Raw genomic sequence first — 12,498 nt, forward strand, 5'->3', positions numbered from 1 at the left:
TTTTTTTTTTTTTTTTTTTGAAAGAGGCCAAAATTTAAAAAAATTTCCCCCTTTTTTTTTTTTTTTTTTTTTTTTTTTTTTTTTTTTTTTTTGAGATAAAGGAAATAATATCTTACTTTCGATTAAATAAAAAATAAAGTATATATATATATATATATATATAAGTAATAAAAAAAATCTATATATATACATATATTATTATTAATTTAACTAAAAAAAAAAAAAATATAAAATGGAAGAAAATGGAGTTGATTTAGATTAATTGATTAGTTAAGATAAGAAAAATAACTAAAATAATTAAAGAAATAATAATAATAATAACAATAATAGAAGAAATTATATTAGACGGGGCAACAAAAATTAAAATAATTATTAAAATTTTAATTATGATGATTAATTTAATAATAATAAAAATAATAATAATAATGATAATGAAAATAATAACGAAAACAGAATTGTAAGAAAGATATCTCGTCCCATTTCTAAGCCTTCTATTAATTAATAATAATAAAATTAATAAAAGCAAATTGTTATTTAAGTAATCAAATAATAATTAAATTATCTCATTTTTTTTTGTTTTTAGCCTAGAAAAATTGTTTTAAATAAAGGATATGTAGTAAAAATTTAAAATATGCCTTGGATGATAAACACAAACGAATTATTTGTAAAATAAAATATTATTTATTTTTTGTTTAATATAAATATAAAGGAACTTGCTTCTGAAAAAAATAATATATAAATTGAAAAAATTACAACTACTTATACAGGAAAAAATAATAATGTATTTGATTTTTTTTTTTTTTTTTTAAATGCAAAAAAAAAAAATATATATAACTTTTTTATATTTTCATTAATAAAATAGAGTATAATGGAAGCTGAAGTTCATTTTTTAAATTTAAAAGATGCCCAAAATTTTATTGACAATTATAACGAAGCCACTTTAGAAGGAAAAGAATTAAAAGTTTTCTTAATTTGATCAAAAAAAAAAAAAAAAAAAAAAAAAAAAAAAAAAAAAAACCCAAACTTTTTTTTCCAAATATAAAAAATTTTACAAAAAAAAAAAATTTTTAAAACCAAAAAAAAAAAAAAAAAAAAAAAAAAAAAACCTTAAAATTTTTTTTAAATTTTAAAATTTTTTTTTTTTTTTTTTTCTTTAATTTTAAAAAAAAAAAAAATTTAAATTTTTCCCCAAAAAATAAAAAAAAAAGGGAAAATTTTAAAAAAGGCCCAATTTTTTTGGAAAAATTTAAAACCAAATAAATTTAATCCTTTTTTTTTTTTTAAAAAAAAAAAAATTTTTTTTTAAACCAAACCAAAAAAGGGGGAAAAAAACCAGAAAAGTTATTTTTAAAAAAAAAAAAAAAAAAAAAAAAAAAAAAAAAAAAACCCCAACATTTTTTTACAAATTTAATAAAATTTACAAAATAAAAAAATTTTTAAAATCAAAAAAAAAAAAAAAAAAAAAAAAAAAATAACTTAGAAATTTTTTTTAAATTTTAATATTTTTTTTATTTTTTTTTTCTTTAATTTTACAACAAAAATAAATTATAAGTTTTCACTAAAAATATAAATAATAATGTAAAATATTATAATAGAGCCAAATTTTATTGTAAAAATTATAATCATATTAAATTTAATCTTTTTTTTTTATTAAAAAAAAAAAAAATTATATATAAAACAAAACAAAAAAAGAGGAAGAAAAACAAGAAAAGTAATATTCGAATAAAAAAATTAAAAAATAAAAAATAAAAAAAAACTAAAAAAAATCCAAAATAAAAATATAAAAAATGGGCCAATTATAATCTGCAATATATAAAAATCTAAACTGGGCATTTGTACCAAATCCAACCGATTAAAAGCATAACAGCTATACACATCCAATATTTTCATGTATACTCTCAATAGTATCCACATTATACTTAAATGTAAAACTATCAAATTACTTAGAAGATAAATATCCTGAAATAAAGTAAAAATTGCCTAAATGGTCCAAAAAAAAAGCCCTTCCATTATTAGTAATGTATTTAATACTAATTTTATCAGTTCGTTTGAAATAAAACGGTCCTCATGTATTTTACGAAATGGCCTGGGCATGTAATCTTGCCTTAATAACAGTAATAAGTGCTTTATTAAGAAACAGTTCATTAACAGTAGGTTCTTGTCTAGTAATAATATCTATTGATTAATGTTTATGGTATGTGGATTTATTAGGCTATTTTTTAACCGGAAAATTTCCTATTGGAGTTTCTTAATATATTACATGGCCTACTACTACTAAATTAAGAATCATTACAAGTACTCATCATATTTGGTTTATTCCATTATTAATTTGTATGCTCAAAAAAAGTAAATAATTAACTCATTAGTCTTATCTTCTTTCCTTTGCTATGACTATTCTTTAGTCTTTATTAGGAAGGGTAATTGCACCGAAATATATAAAAGGAGTTAATGGAAAAGATGATGTCTATATGAATATTTAACTTTCACATGAATTGTGGAAAGATGTCAAATTTAAATTCCTTAAATAGTTCAATAACGCACCGGGTTATATTGGGGTTCCGGTTAGTAATTTGGTCTGGAATTCAGGTAATTATGTATGCTTTTTAATTCTTAAAGGTATATTAAATCTTATTAAAAAATAAAAATACAAAGATGATTGATTTTTACTATATGGACAAAAATTTATGAATTGAAGACTTTTTTTATTTATATATTATTATTTTTTTAATATATATAAAAATATATTTTAAGATTTTTTTTTTAATAATTTGTATATATCTATTTATAAAAATATATATAAATTATGTTCATTTAAAATTACATTTATATATAAAATTTAAATACATGGAAAATATACTAATTTTAAGTAATAAAATATTTTTAATAAATATTTTAATTAAAATTAAGATATTTTTTATTTTCTAAAATTTATTTTTACGATAATTTCAAATAATTTTAGATAAAAATAAATATTATTTAAGAAAAAAAAAAAAAAAAACAAAACAAAAAAGAAATTAAAATGGGAGATGTTAACAAATAAAGATTATATGAATTATATAAAAAATAAAATAAAAATTATATATATATAGAATATAAATACATTTTTACATGATTTGGGGACAAAACTTTAAAGTTTAGCAAATTTTGTAATCGATTATTGTAATATATATATATAAGTCCTATATTTTAATTAAAATAAAAGCTAAAAATGCAAGCAAAAGTCAAAGACAAAAAAAAAAGAAAGAAGCTGTTGACCCAAACAAACCTAAGAAAAACTTATCATCATATTTTATTTTTCAAAGTAAAAGATAAGTCGAATTAAAATAGTAAAATCCTAAAATGTCAATTATAGAAATTGCAAAATTAATCAGTTAAGAATGGAAATAACTTCCTGATAAAAAGAAAAAAGTTAACAAAAATAAATAAATAGTATATAAATATTTAAGAAAATAAATAAAAGAAATACTTAAAAAAAGCAGAAGAAGCAAAAGAACTATATAAAATAAACATGAAAAATTATGAGGAAAAATAAAAAAATTAATAATTTGAAAACGAAAAAGAAAAGCTAAAAATAGAAGATTAAAAAAACACAAAAAAGGAGTATAAATAAGATTCTAAATAATAAGAAAAAAATGAAAAAGTAAACAAAAATTATTTCAATTTAATTTTTTTTTTTTTTTATAATAAAATAAATAAATAGGCTTAATAGGTTATTGAAGAATCTAAACATAAAAAAAATTCCTCGGATCTAAAAGAAGATGATAAAAAATAATAAAAGCCTTAAAATAATAATAAAGAAAGCAAAAACTAAGTTAAAATTTTCGATAATTCATCTAAATCTGGAAACTCTTCAGATGATTCGGATTCAGACTCTTCTGATTCAGAAGCTGAATAAAAAAAAAAATAACAATAGTCATAATAATTAGGAAAGAAAAAGATTAAAAAATGAAATAAATTCTCTTAAAATTTTATTAATTTTTTCACAAAAAAATACATTTAATAAAAATAAAACAAAAATATCTATTTAATAAAAATTTTTTCTATATTATTAAAAAAAATAAAAAATTAAAATATAAAATTATTTTTATAAACTAAAAAAAAAAAAAAAAATTATAATATAAAGAAAATCATTATTGTCTATAAGTTGGTTTTTTTCCAAAAATTATATAATCATCATTAGCTTTTTTATATTTTTTATTCTAAAATGGATAACCCATTTTAATTTTGGGTTTATAAATACTAATTTTGGCATCAATTTGCATTAAAGGATTTACATAATTAGTTTAGTTTTTAATAGGCGGTAAAAATTATCCTTTATTTTTATTGAATTCAATATCCTCATCAGTACCTGAATTATTATATGCACCTTCTATTTTTAAATTAACATTTAAAAATTATTATTATTATTATTATTATTATTATTATTATTATTATTATTATTATTAATAGTATTATAATTAGTATTATTATTATTAATATATTTTTTTAGTTGAAGGTATTTTTTTATGATAAGGATTTATAGCTTTTTTAATTGAAAGTACTGGATAAAAAACATTTTCAGGACCATCTTTTTAAATATTTTAATTACCATTCTATTACTTAATTGTTTAATTAAGTGTATTCATATTTTACTAATTTACATTTTTCAAAAGACTGTGATTTTTAATTAGCCCTGTAATCTCTTAATTAGAACTTTCCAACTTCGAATTAGAATTAGTATTTCCATAAATAAGTTTAGAAGAAGTAGTTTACAATAGACCTTAATTTTCTTAATTAATTTAATATAGATCTTTAAAATAAAGATGTTTCAAAGCTTCCTCAGCTGTAATTCTATCCTTAGGATCATAAGTAAGTAATTTTTATATTAAATCAATACAATCTTTAGGCATATTTGGCGCCAATTTTTCTATCCCGGTGCCTTTCTTATATGGAAAATTAAACTTCATATGAGAAGCTTTGCTTTAAAATTCTTACAATATTTCCGCATTAGGTGTTCCCAATATATTATGTATTTTATGAACTTAATCCAGTTCATCATTTCCAGGAAATAAAGGGAATAAACTCATAATTTCAAACATTACACATCCAACTCCCCATAAATCCATTTTACTTGAATAATAGCCGTCTGTAAGTAAACATTCAGGTGCTCTATACCATCTTGTACTAATGTATTCTGTATATGGATGTTCTGAATATATTCCTTTACAAGATCCGAAATCTGCCAATTTTATATGATCATTTAATAATAAGATATTTTCAGGTTTTATATCTCTATGGAAAATTCCTTTTTTGTGCATATGATCGATTGCAGTTAATAATTAAAACATGTAAAATTTCGCCTTTTTTTTGTTATATATATATTATTATTATTATTATTATTTTTAAAAAACAAAAAGACAAAAAAAATCATACTTTTTAGTAATTTAAATATTATTTTCGACCTCTTATAGCCTCATATAAGTTTTAATCCATTAATTCGAATACTAAGGCTAGACGACCAGTAGGTTCATCGTATAAAACTTCGATTAATTTAATTATATTTTGGTGAGGAGAAAGTTTTTTTAATGCTTGGATTTCTTTAAGCTTTTAAACTTGTTCGAGGGAATTAAAATGGTTTTTCATGCATTTTATTGCTACAAAATTGCCTGTTTTTAAAGATTAGGCTTTTAATACTTCTGAAAAAGTGCCTTCTCCTTTTTTTGAGATAAGTTTATATTAATTCATTTTTGGTTTTTGTTTTTTATAAAATATTTAATAAATTTAAAACTTTTATTTATTTTTTTGAATATATGTTTTTTTTTTTTTTTTTCCTATGTTTTCTTAAATTTTTAAATTTATATTAAACAACTGCAATTATATTTAAAAAAATGATAAATAAATGTGTTTGTTTTTTAAGAAAAAAAATATAAAAAAAATGATTTTTTTTTAAAAAAATAAAAAAAATTAATATATATGATGTATAATATATATGAGAAATTTAAAAATAAATATTTAAATAATTCTTATATATATAATCATTTGTTTTTATTTGTATATTCGAACATTTCAACTAAACCTAAAAGAAAAAAGTTAGATATATATAATAATTAAATAAAACCAAAAAAATTACCTTTATAAAATATATCTATATTATAATCAATAATATATGGTCTTTGATAATTCTCTTATTTAATAATACATATTAAAGCGAGATGGTCTTTAAATGATTTCATTAATAAAACATTACTATCAGATAATTTTATTTGTAAACATCCTTCCGAACTTTCAATAGTATTATTTTCCTTAGGATCATAAATGCAGGAAATATCCAAATAAACATCAATCATTTCATAACATAATTAATAAGTATTTTAATCAAAAGGTCCACTATCAGTAGCTATATAAAGTTTATTAACTTAATCAAATAAGAATGCTTTTTCCATTTTAGATTTCTTTTGTTTTTATTTATTTTTAAATAAATATTTCATATATTTTTTACACTAGTAAGATTTGTCAATAATTATGTTATATATGTAAATTAGGGAATTATTTTATGAATTACTTTACTAAAAGCTTCTGATAGAGATTAATCATGATAACTATATTTGTATATTAAATTATTTTTATAAAAAAAATATAGATAAATAAAATTTAAAATAAAAATGATATTGTACTTTGTCAAATAACATTCAATAGGAGGCTTTTCTTTATAATTTTCGAAAACTTTATTTAGCTAAGTTTTAACAGTTTGCATAATTTCTATAGTAATTTAATTTAATTAAATTAATATATATTTTATTTACATTATTTTTAATCTTATCTTACGAATCCATCATTATCAATTTTATGGATGAAGTAATGGTAATTGCAATTTTTATTTATTTAATCTTAAATTTGGAAAAAGTTATCAAAATAAATAATTGCATCATCAAATTATTCTTACTAATATTATAAAAAAATAGTAAATATATATATAAAAATATATATATATATATATATTAATATATATATATTAATTTATATATATATTAGTATATATTTATCCAATTTTAACTTATCCATCTATAACATAAACAATAGATTTGCAATTTTTTAATATTTCTAATTCTTATTCTATAGCTTGTTTTATATTAAATCCTCCATAAAAATCATAAATGTTTATTTAATTAGATGCTATCTTCATTTCGGATTTTTCTATTTTTAATGTTTATTCATATTATTATGCTGATTAATTAGGTTAACATTTAGTTGTTAATGTTTTTATTATGCTTGTTTTTCCTGATCTATTTTAAAAAAAATTATAATTTTTTAATAATATTTTAATCTTTATTTATTTTACTTATTTAATCCTATAAAACAAATATCCATTTTTTTTGTATATATATGAATAAAATATTAATTAAATTTAATTTTATATATTAAAAAAAAATAGTAAATTCATATAATTTTTAATTAAAAAAATATTAATATTTTTAAAAAAAAATATGTAAATATTTTTAATTCAAATAAATAATAAAATAATTGTAAATTTAAAATTTTACACATATTTATTTAAACTAATAAAATAAATAAAATAATAAATTATATAATATATTATAAAAATAAATATTAAATGAATAAATAAATATATTTTATTATGTATTTTAGATTAAATAAAATATAAATAAAAAAGTCATTTTAAATAAGTTTAAATATAAAAAAAAATTTAAAAATCTATAAATATATATATGGTTATTATTTATATAGATATATAAATATACATATATATATTTTATTTAAAAAGACTTTTTATTAATAAAAATTACAAAAATTTATATATAATCATATAGTTTATTATAATTTTTATACTTTATTTAATAAATTTCATTTTTTCAATTTTAAGTATTACTAATATAAATTATTTTAGTTTTCCCACTTTTTTAAAAAATACTATAATTATTTCCCTTAAATTTTAATTCCTTTATCATCTTATATAGGAATTCCTTTTTCATTAAATAAATAATTTTTAAATTTCGGTTCTTTTTAAAACATTTCTATTGGATTTAAACTCATTTATTAAATCTTCTCCTTTTCTTTTTCTAAAGTAATCTATTTTTATTGAATAATTTTAGCCATTTTCTCTTCCTTTTCTTTCAAAAGTACATCTCTACTAGTAAATTTCATTAAGCTTTTTTCTCCCTTTTTCCCATCATCGATTTTGACTCCAAACTAAACTAATTATTCATCCCTAATAAAATCACAAAGTTTTAAAATATCCCCAAACTATTAAACTATAGCTGCTTATTTAATATCCTAAACGAACTAAACCGCAACCTAATAAACATCTTATTTCTATTAAATAATTTAAAGTAACTTTTCTTCAATATTCTCACTTTCCTTTATAATTTCTGGGAAGTTTTAGCCTTATTATAGTCTTATATAGTCTACTAAAATCCTTAATAATATCAACGACTTAAATAAATTTATCATCATTGTATGCATTTTATTATTACTAGAAATAAAAAATACCAAAACATTCTAAAATAAAGCTCACATATTTATAAATAGACTCTAACAAAGGAATATTATAAGGTTTTTATTTTAAATAAATATTCACTTCTTGAATTAAATCTTCAATTTCTTTTAAAACTTTAGGTATATTGAAATTATTTTAAAGGAAAAAATGCACATTTTTTTTGCATTTTTCAAATTCATTTTTTATTTCATTTTCCTTTTCAAAAAATTTAAACTAGCAAAATTCTTCTTCTTTTTAACAAATTATACATTATAAATTACTTAAAAACTCCCAGTATTTCTTGTCTTTATATTAAGCTTCTTATATCTATTTCTCATTATAATCCATTAATTAATCATATTGAGATTTCAAAAACATTAACCTTATAACTCTTCCTTCGTATTTTTCTAATAAATTTTATATAGAAATAAAGTTCTTTAAGCTTTTTGACATCTTTAAACCCTCAATATTTAAATGTCCGGTATGTAAAAAATAGTTCACCCATTAATTACAGACTTAACAATTAAAAAAGGCTTCACTTTATGCAATTTCATTATCATGATGTGGGAATTTAAGGTCTTATCCGCCCATATGGATATCTATTTTATCCCCAAAAAAATTACTGGCCATTGAAGAGCATTCAATATGCCATCCTGGACGGCCTTATCCCCAGGGGCTATCCCATTTAGGCTCGTTTTCTTTACTTTTTTTCCTAAATATATTTAAAAAAAAAAAAAAAAATATAATAATTTTTAAATAAAATTAAAACCATAAAACAAAATCTTTAGATGATTTTTTATCCTGATTATTATCGTCATCAATTTATTCTTAATTTTAAGAATTAGAATTTAATTTAGCATATATATGATTTGGTGAATTGTGGAATTTCTCAACATTAAAATAAACTGAATTATTAGATGAATAAGCATATCCATTTTAAATAATTTTTTATATAAATTAAATAATTTCAGGAACATATTCACTTACTCTAGCAATAATATCTGGCTATATATAAAATAAAATTATATATATATATATATATATATATATATATATTTATATATATTTATATATATATAGTCTTTTACTTTTTAAATATTTAAACCTTTCATGTCTTTCCAAAATTGGTTTTCCCATTTTCTCGCAAAATCTGTGAATTCTTAATTTTGCTCTATTGATCTTTTTATTATTTTATCATCTATATCTGTTATGTTTTGGCAAAAAGTTAAGTTGTAATTGAAATAATTTGTTAGTATTCTTCTTATTGTGTCGACATGGATAAAGTTTTTCGCATGTCCTAAATGGGAATAATCATAAACCTTTTTTTTATTATTATTTTTTAAGAATTTATTATATTTCTTCATTTTTACTGTAGGTCCGCAATTATAAAATTTAACTTTTCTACCTTCTTATGGAATAAATGGAACCTAAATTTATAAAATTAATGCTTTTGTTTTAATATTTTTTTTTTTTTTTTGTATAAATATATTATTATTTTTTTTAAATACAAATTCATCAGGATATAAATTATTTCTAACTTTTAAACCTGTTATATAGGTTTCTTAGTTTATTTTTGGTTATTGCCATATTATTTTATTATTTTTTAAGCTTTTATGTATTATTGGACTATTATAAATAGCATTATTTTAATAATAAAAATATGTTAATTTTTCTAAAATATTACTTGTTATCCCTAATGTTATTTGTAAAGTTAAATTTAACTTTTTTTTTTTTTTTTTTTTTAGATAAAAGTTTAAAATATTTTTTTAACAAATATTATAAAATTACGTAATAGTGTTCTTTTATTCCTAATAATATTTAAATGTTCTAGTATTTTCATATTGTTATTAAATAAAAAAATAAGTAGAAAATAATAAAAACTATATAATAATTTAAACTAAATAAATATATATTTTTAATTTAAAATATTTTTTTTATTTTTTTCAGAAATAAAGTAAAATAAAATTTATCATTTTTCTTATAGATAAATTACTAAATTTATATATAAAAAAACATATATTTATTATCCATAATTAAAATTCATTTTTAAAATAAAAAAATAAATAAACAAATATACAACATATTAAAATAAATTTACTATTACTCTAAAAAGAAAAATATAAAGAACCCATATTAAAATTTAATTAATATAAACAAAATATTCAGTTTTTTTATATAATCGTTATTTAAATACAAAAAAAACTAAAACAAAAAAACAAAAAAAAAGATATTAAAAAAAATATTATTCTTATTTTTTCTAATAAAAAAAAATAAAACAAAAATGTTCAAATACACCAAATTCAAAAATAGTCTCTTAATAAGCCCAACAATATATAAATTCAGTAGAAACAATGAAAAAAAAGTCTCCGATATGTCTAAATTATTAATGATATTAAAGCCCGAATACAAAACCCTCATACTAGCTGGAATAGTGTCCGGAACATCTAGTGCCATATATCTTTTATATCCTTAAATAATACCCTAATTTTCCATGTTATATTCCCAAAAATACTCAAAAATAAGTGACCAATAATAAGATGAAAATTCATAAAAATAATAAAATAATGAAAATAATTAAACATTAAAAATATATAGAAATTTTTTACTATAATGGGGCAGTATATGTGTTTTGTCTGGAATAATGAATTATTCTAGAAGATATTTAAACGGAGATATAGGCAATAGAATCCAAATAAGAATGAGGCGTTAATTATTTAACGAAATAATGATAAAAGATGTCTCATATTTCCAATCTAAATAAAATAACACTGCAAAAACAGTCCATAAATTAAGTAATGACATATCCGCAATTGGTTAATCACTCACATTCGACCTTTTTATGATTTTTAGAGGTTTTTTATTCGTCGTAGGTGGCACATCTGCTTTAATATGCAAAGCTCCAGTCCTTATTTTACCTTCAATAGTAGTAATGTTCGGCCTGAGTGCTTCCTCGAAGATAATAGGCAACTACTAACGCAAAAGCAAGGTAGAAGAAACACATGCATTAACCAAAACAAGTGAAATAGCTTAAGAATCTTTCTCTAATATCCGCCTTGTTAAAATATGCAATACAGAGCTTGAAGAAAATCTTAAATACTAAAACTCTATTTAGAACTTTTATATTAAATCAAGACTAGTATCTTATTATACGGCTATAAATTTTGGTTTTTTGGAAGGTTTTGGTCTTTTTTCTTTAATATCAATTCTTACATATGGAAGTTTTTTAATATCTTGTGGAGTATCTTCCCCTGAATTACTAAGTTCTAGTCTATATGTATTTTATGTAGGAATGGGTTTCCGTGCAATAGTAAGTGCATATACAGAATTAAAAAAAACTTCCGGTTTATATTAAGGTATAGTAGATGTAATAGGAGTTGATATTGCCAATATAGAAGATTATTAAACATCTAAATTAATATAGGATATCAATTTATTTAAAAATAAAATAAAAATCGAATAAAATCAGCACTAAAATACTCCACCTTCTATAGAAATAAAAAACCTGACTTTTAAATATCAAGAATTCGGCCAAGAAAGGACTCTTTTGGAAAATTTTAATCTAAATATTGAAAGTGGAAGCGTAGTGGCACTTGTTGGACCTTCCGGTTGTGGAAAAACTACAGTTTTGAATTTATTGACTAAACTTTATTAGTAATAAGGTGGTAATATACTTATTAATGGGGAAAATCTTAATGATAAAAACTAAGAGTGGATATAGTAAAATATATCATATGTAACTTAAGATCCAATGATTTTTTAAGATAGTGTACTTTATAATATTCTTTATGGAAATTAAGGGTTTGATACTTCATTTGAGAAAGTTGTAGAAGCAGCAAAAATGGCTAATGCGCATGATTTTATTATGTAATTACCTTAATAATATAATACTATATTAGGTGAAAGAGGAGGAGATTTATCAGGTGGAATGAAATAAAGAATAATTCTAGCTCGAGCAATATTAAAAGATCCTAAAATATTTATTTTAGATGAAGGAACAGCAAATTTAGACTCTGAGAGTGAAAAAA

General features: G+C 19.0%; 5 protein-coding genes across 5 annotated transcripts, besides 21 other annotated features; 2 read left to right on the forward strand and 3 right to left on the reverse strand. All coding sequences in view use genetic code 6, as the record gives it.

Annotated features, from left to right (window-relative positions):
* Window positions 1-51: 51 nt before the first annotated feature.
* Window positions 52-92: a microsatellite.
* Window positions 93-399: 307 nt separating this feature from the next.
* Window positions 400-444: a microsatellite.
* Window positions 401-450: a microsatellite.
* Window positions 451-631: 181 nt separating this feature from the next.
* On the forward strand, window positions 632-978 carry IMG5_047920 (hypothetical protein; the record flags this gene model as incomplete). Its single annotated transcript, XM_004037550.1, has 3 exons — window positions 632-664; window positions 710-781; window positions 863-978. The coding sequence occupies 3 exons, from the start codon at window positions 632-634 to the stop codon at window positions 974-976; spliced, it is 219 nt and encodes a 72-aa protein (XP_004037598.1). The 3' UTR covers window positions 977-978.
* Window positions 979-1,017: a microsatellite.
* Window positions 981-1,765: a microsatellite.
* Window positions 1,076-1,105: a microsatellite.
* Window positions 1,350-1,386: a microsatellite.
* Window positions 1,399-1,451: a microsatellite.
* Window positions 1,445-1,472: a microsatellite.
* Window positions 1,726-1,789: a microsatellite.
* Window positions 1,728-1,789: a microsatellite.
* On the forward strand, window positions 1,788-3,949 carry IMG5_047930 (hypothetical protein; the record flags this gene model as incomplete). The annotated part of the gene is made up of 5 exons (XM_004037551.1): window positions 1,788-2,346; window positions 2,529-2,586; window positions 3,139-3,408; window positions 3,461-3,640; window positions 3,701-3,949. 4 exons carry the CDS (start codon window positions 1,788-1,790, stop codon window positions 3,510-3,512), a joined length of 939 nt encoding a protein of 312 aa, XP_004037599.1. The 3' UTR covers window positions 3,513-3,640; window positions 3,701-3,949.
* Window positions 3,950-4,341: 392 nt separating this feature from the next.
* On the reverse strand, window positions 4,342-5,724 carry IMG5_047940 (long flagella protein lf4, putative; the record flags this gene model as incomplete). The annotated part of the gene is made up of 3 exons (XM_004037552.1): window positions 4,342-4,369; window positions 4,633-5,339; window positions 5,413-5,724. The coding sequence occupies 3 exons, from the start codon at window positions 5,722-5,724 to the stop codon at window positions 4,342-4,344; spliced, it is 1,047 nt and encodes a 348-aa protein (XP_004037600.1).
* Window positions 4,394-4,475: a microsatellite.
* A 137-nt stretch (window positions 5,725-5,861) lies between the features above and the next one.
* Window positions 5,862-5,934: a microsatellite.
* An 80-nt stretch (window positions 5,935-6,014) lies between these two features.
* On the reverse strand, window positions 6,015-7,420 carry IMG5_047950 (Ras-related GTP binding C, putative; the record flags this gene model as incomplete). Its single annotated transcript, XM_004037553.1, has 4 exons — window positions 6,015-6,431; window positions 6,479-6,578; window positions 6,704-6,921; window positions 7,034-7,420. 4 exons carry the CDS (start codon window positions 7,418-7,420, stop codon window positions 6,015-6,017), a joined length of 1,122 nt encoding a protein of 373 aa, XP_004037601.1.
* Window positions 6,925-6,992: a microsatellite.
* Window positions 6,945-7,018: a microsatellite.
* Window positions 7,369-7,447: a microsatellite.
* Window positions 7,424-7,491: a microsatellite.
* A 40-nt stretch (window positions 7,492-7,531) lies between these two features.
* Window positions 7,532-7,606: a microsatellite.
* A 611-nt stretch (window positions 7,607-8,217) lies between these two features.
* IMG5_047960 (hypothetical protein) lies at window positions 8,218-10,174 on the reverse strand. Its single transcript, XM_004037554.1, has 5 exons — window positions 9,982-10,174; window positions 9,844-9,920; window positions 9,562-9,792; window positions 9,243-9,478; window positions 8,218-9,185 (listed from the first exon to the last, which is right to left on the reverse strand). The coding sequence occupies exons 3-5, from the start codon at window positions 9,583-9,585 to the stop codon at window positions 8,348-8,350; spliced, it is 1,098 nt and encodes a 365-aa protein (XP_004037602.1). The 5' UTR covers window positions 9,586-9,792; window positions 9,844-9,920; window positions 9,982-10,174; the 3' UTR covers window positions 8,218-8,347.
* Window positions 9,497-9,552: a microsatellite.
* Window positions 10,175-10,375: 201 nt separating the features above from the next.
* Window positions 10,376-10,413: a microsatellite.
* Window positions 10,414-11,020: 607 nt separating this feature from the next.
* Window positions 11,021-11,063: a microsatellite.
* Window positions 11,064-12,498: the final 1,435 nt, after the last annotated feature.

Source organism: Ichthyophthirius multifiliis (genome assembly GCF_000220395.1).
Source record: "Ichthyophthirius multifiliis unplaced genomic scaffold scaff_1120509250106, whole genome shotgun sequence".
NCBI lineage: Eukaryota > Ciliophora > Oligohymenophorea > Hymenostomatida > Ichthyophthirius > Ichthyophthirius multifiliis.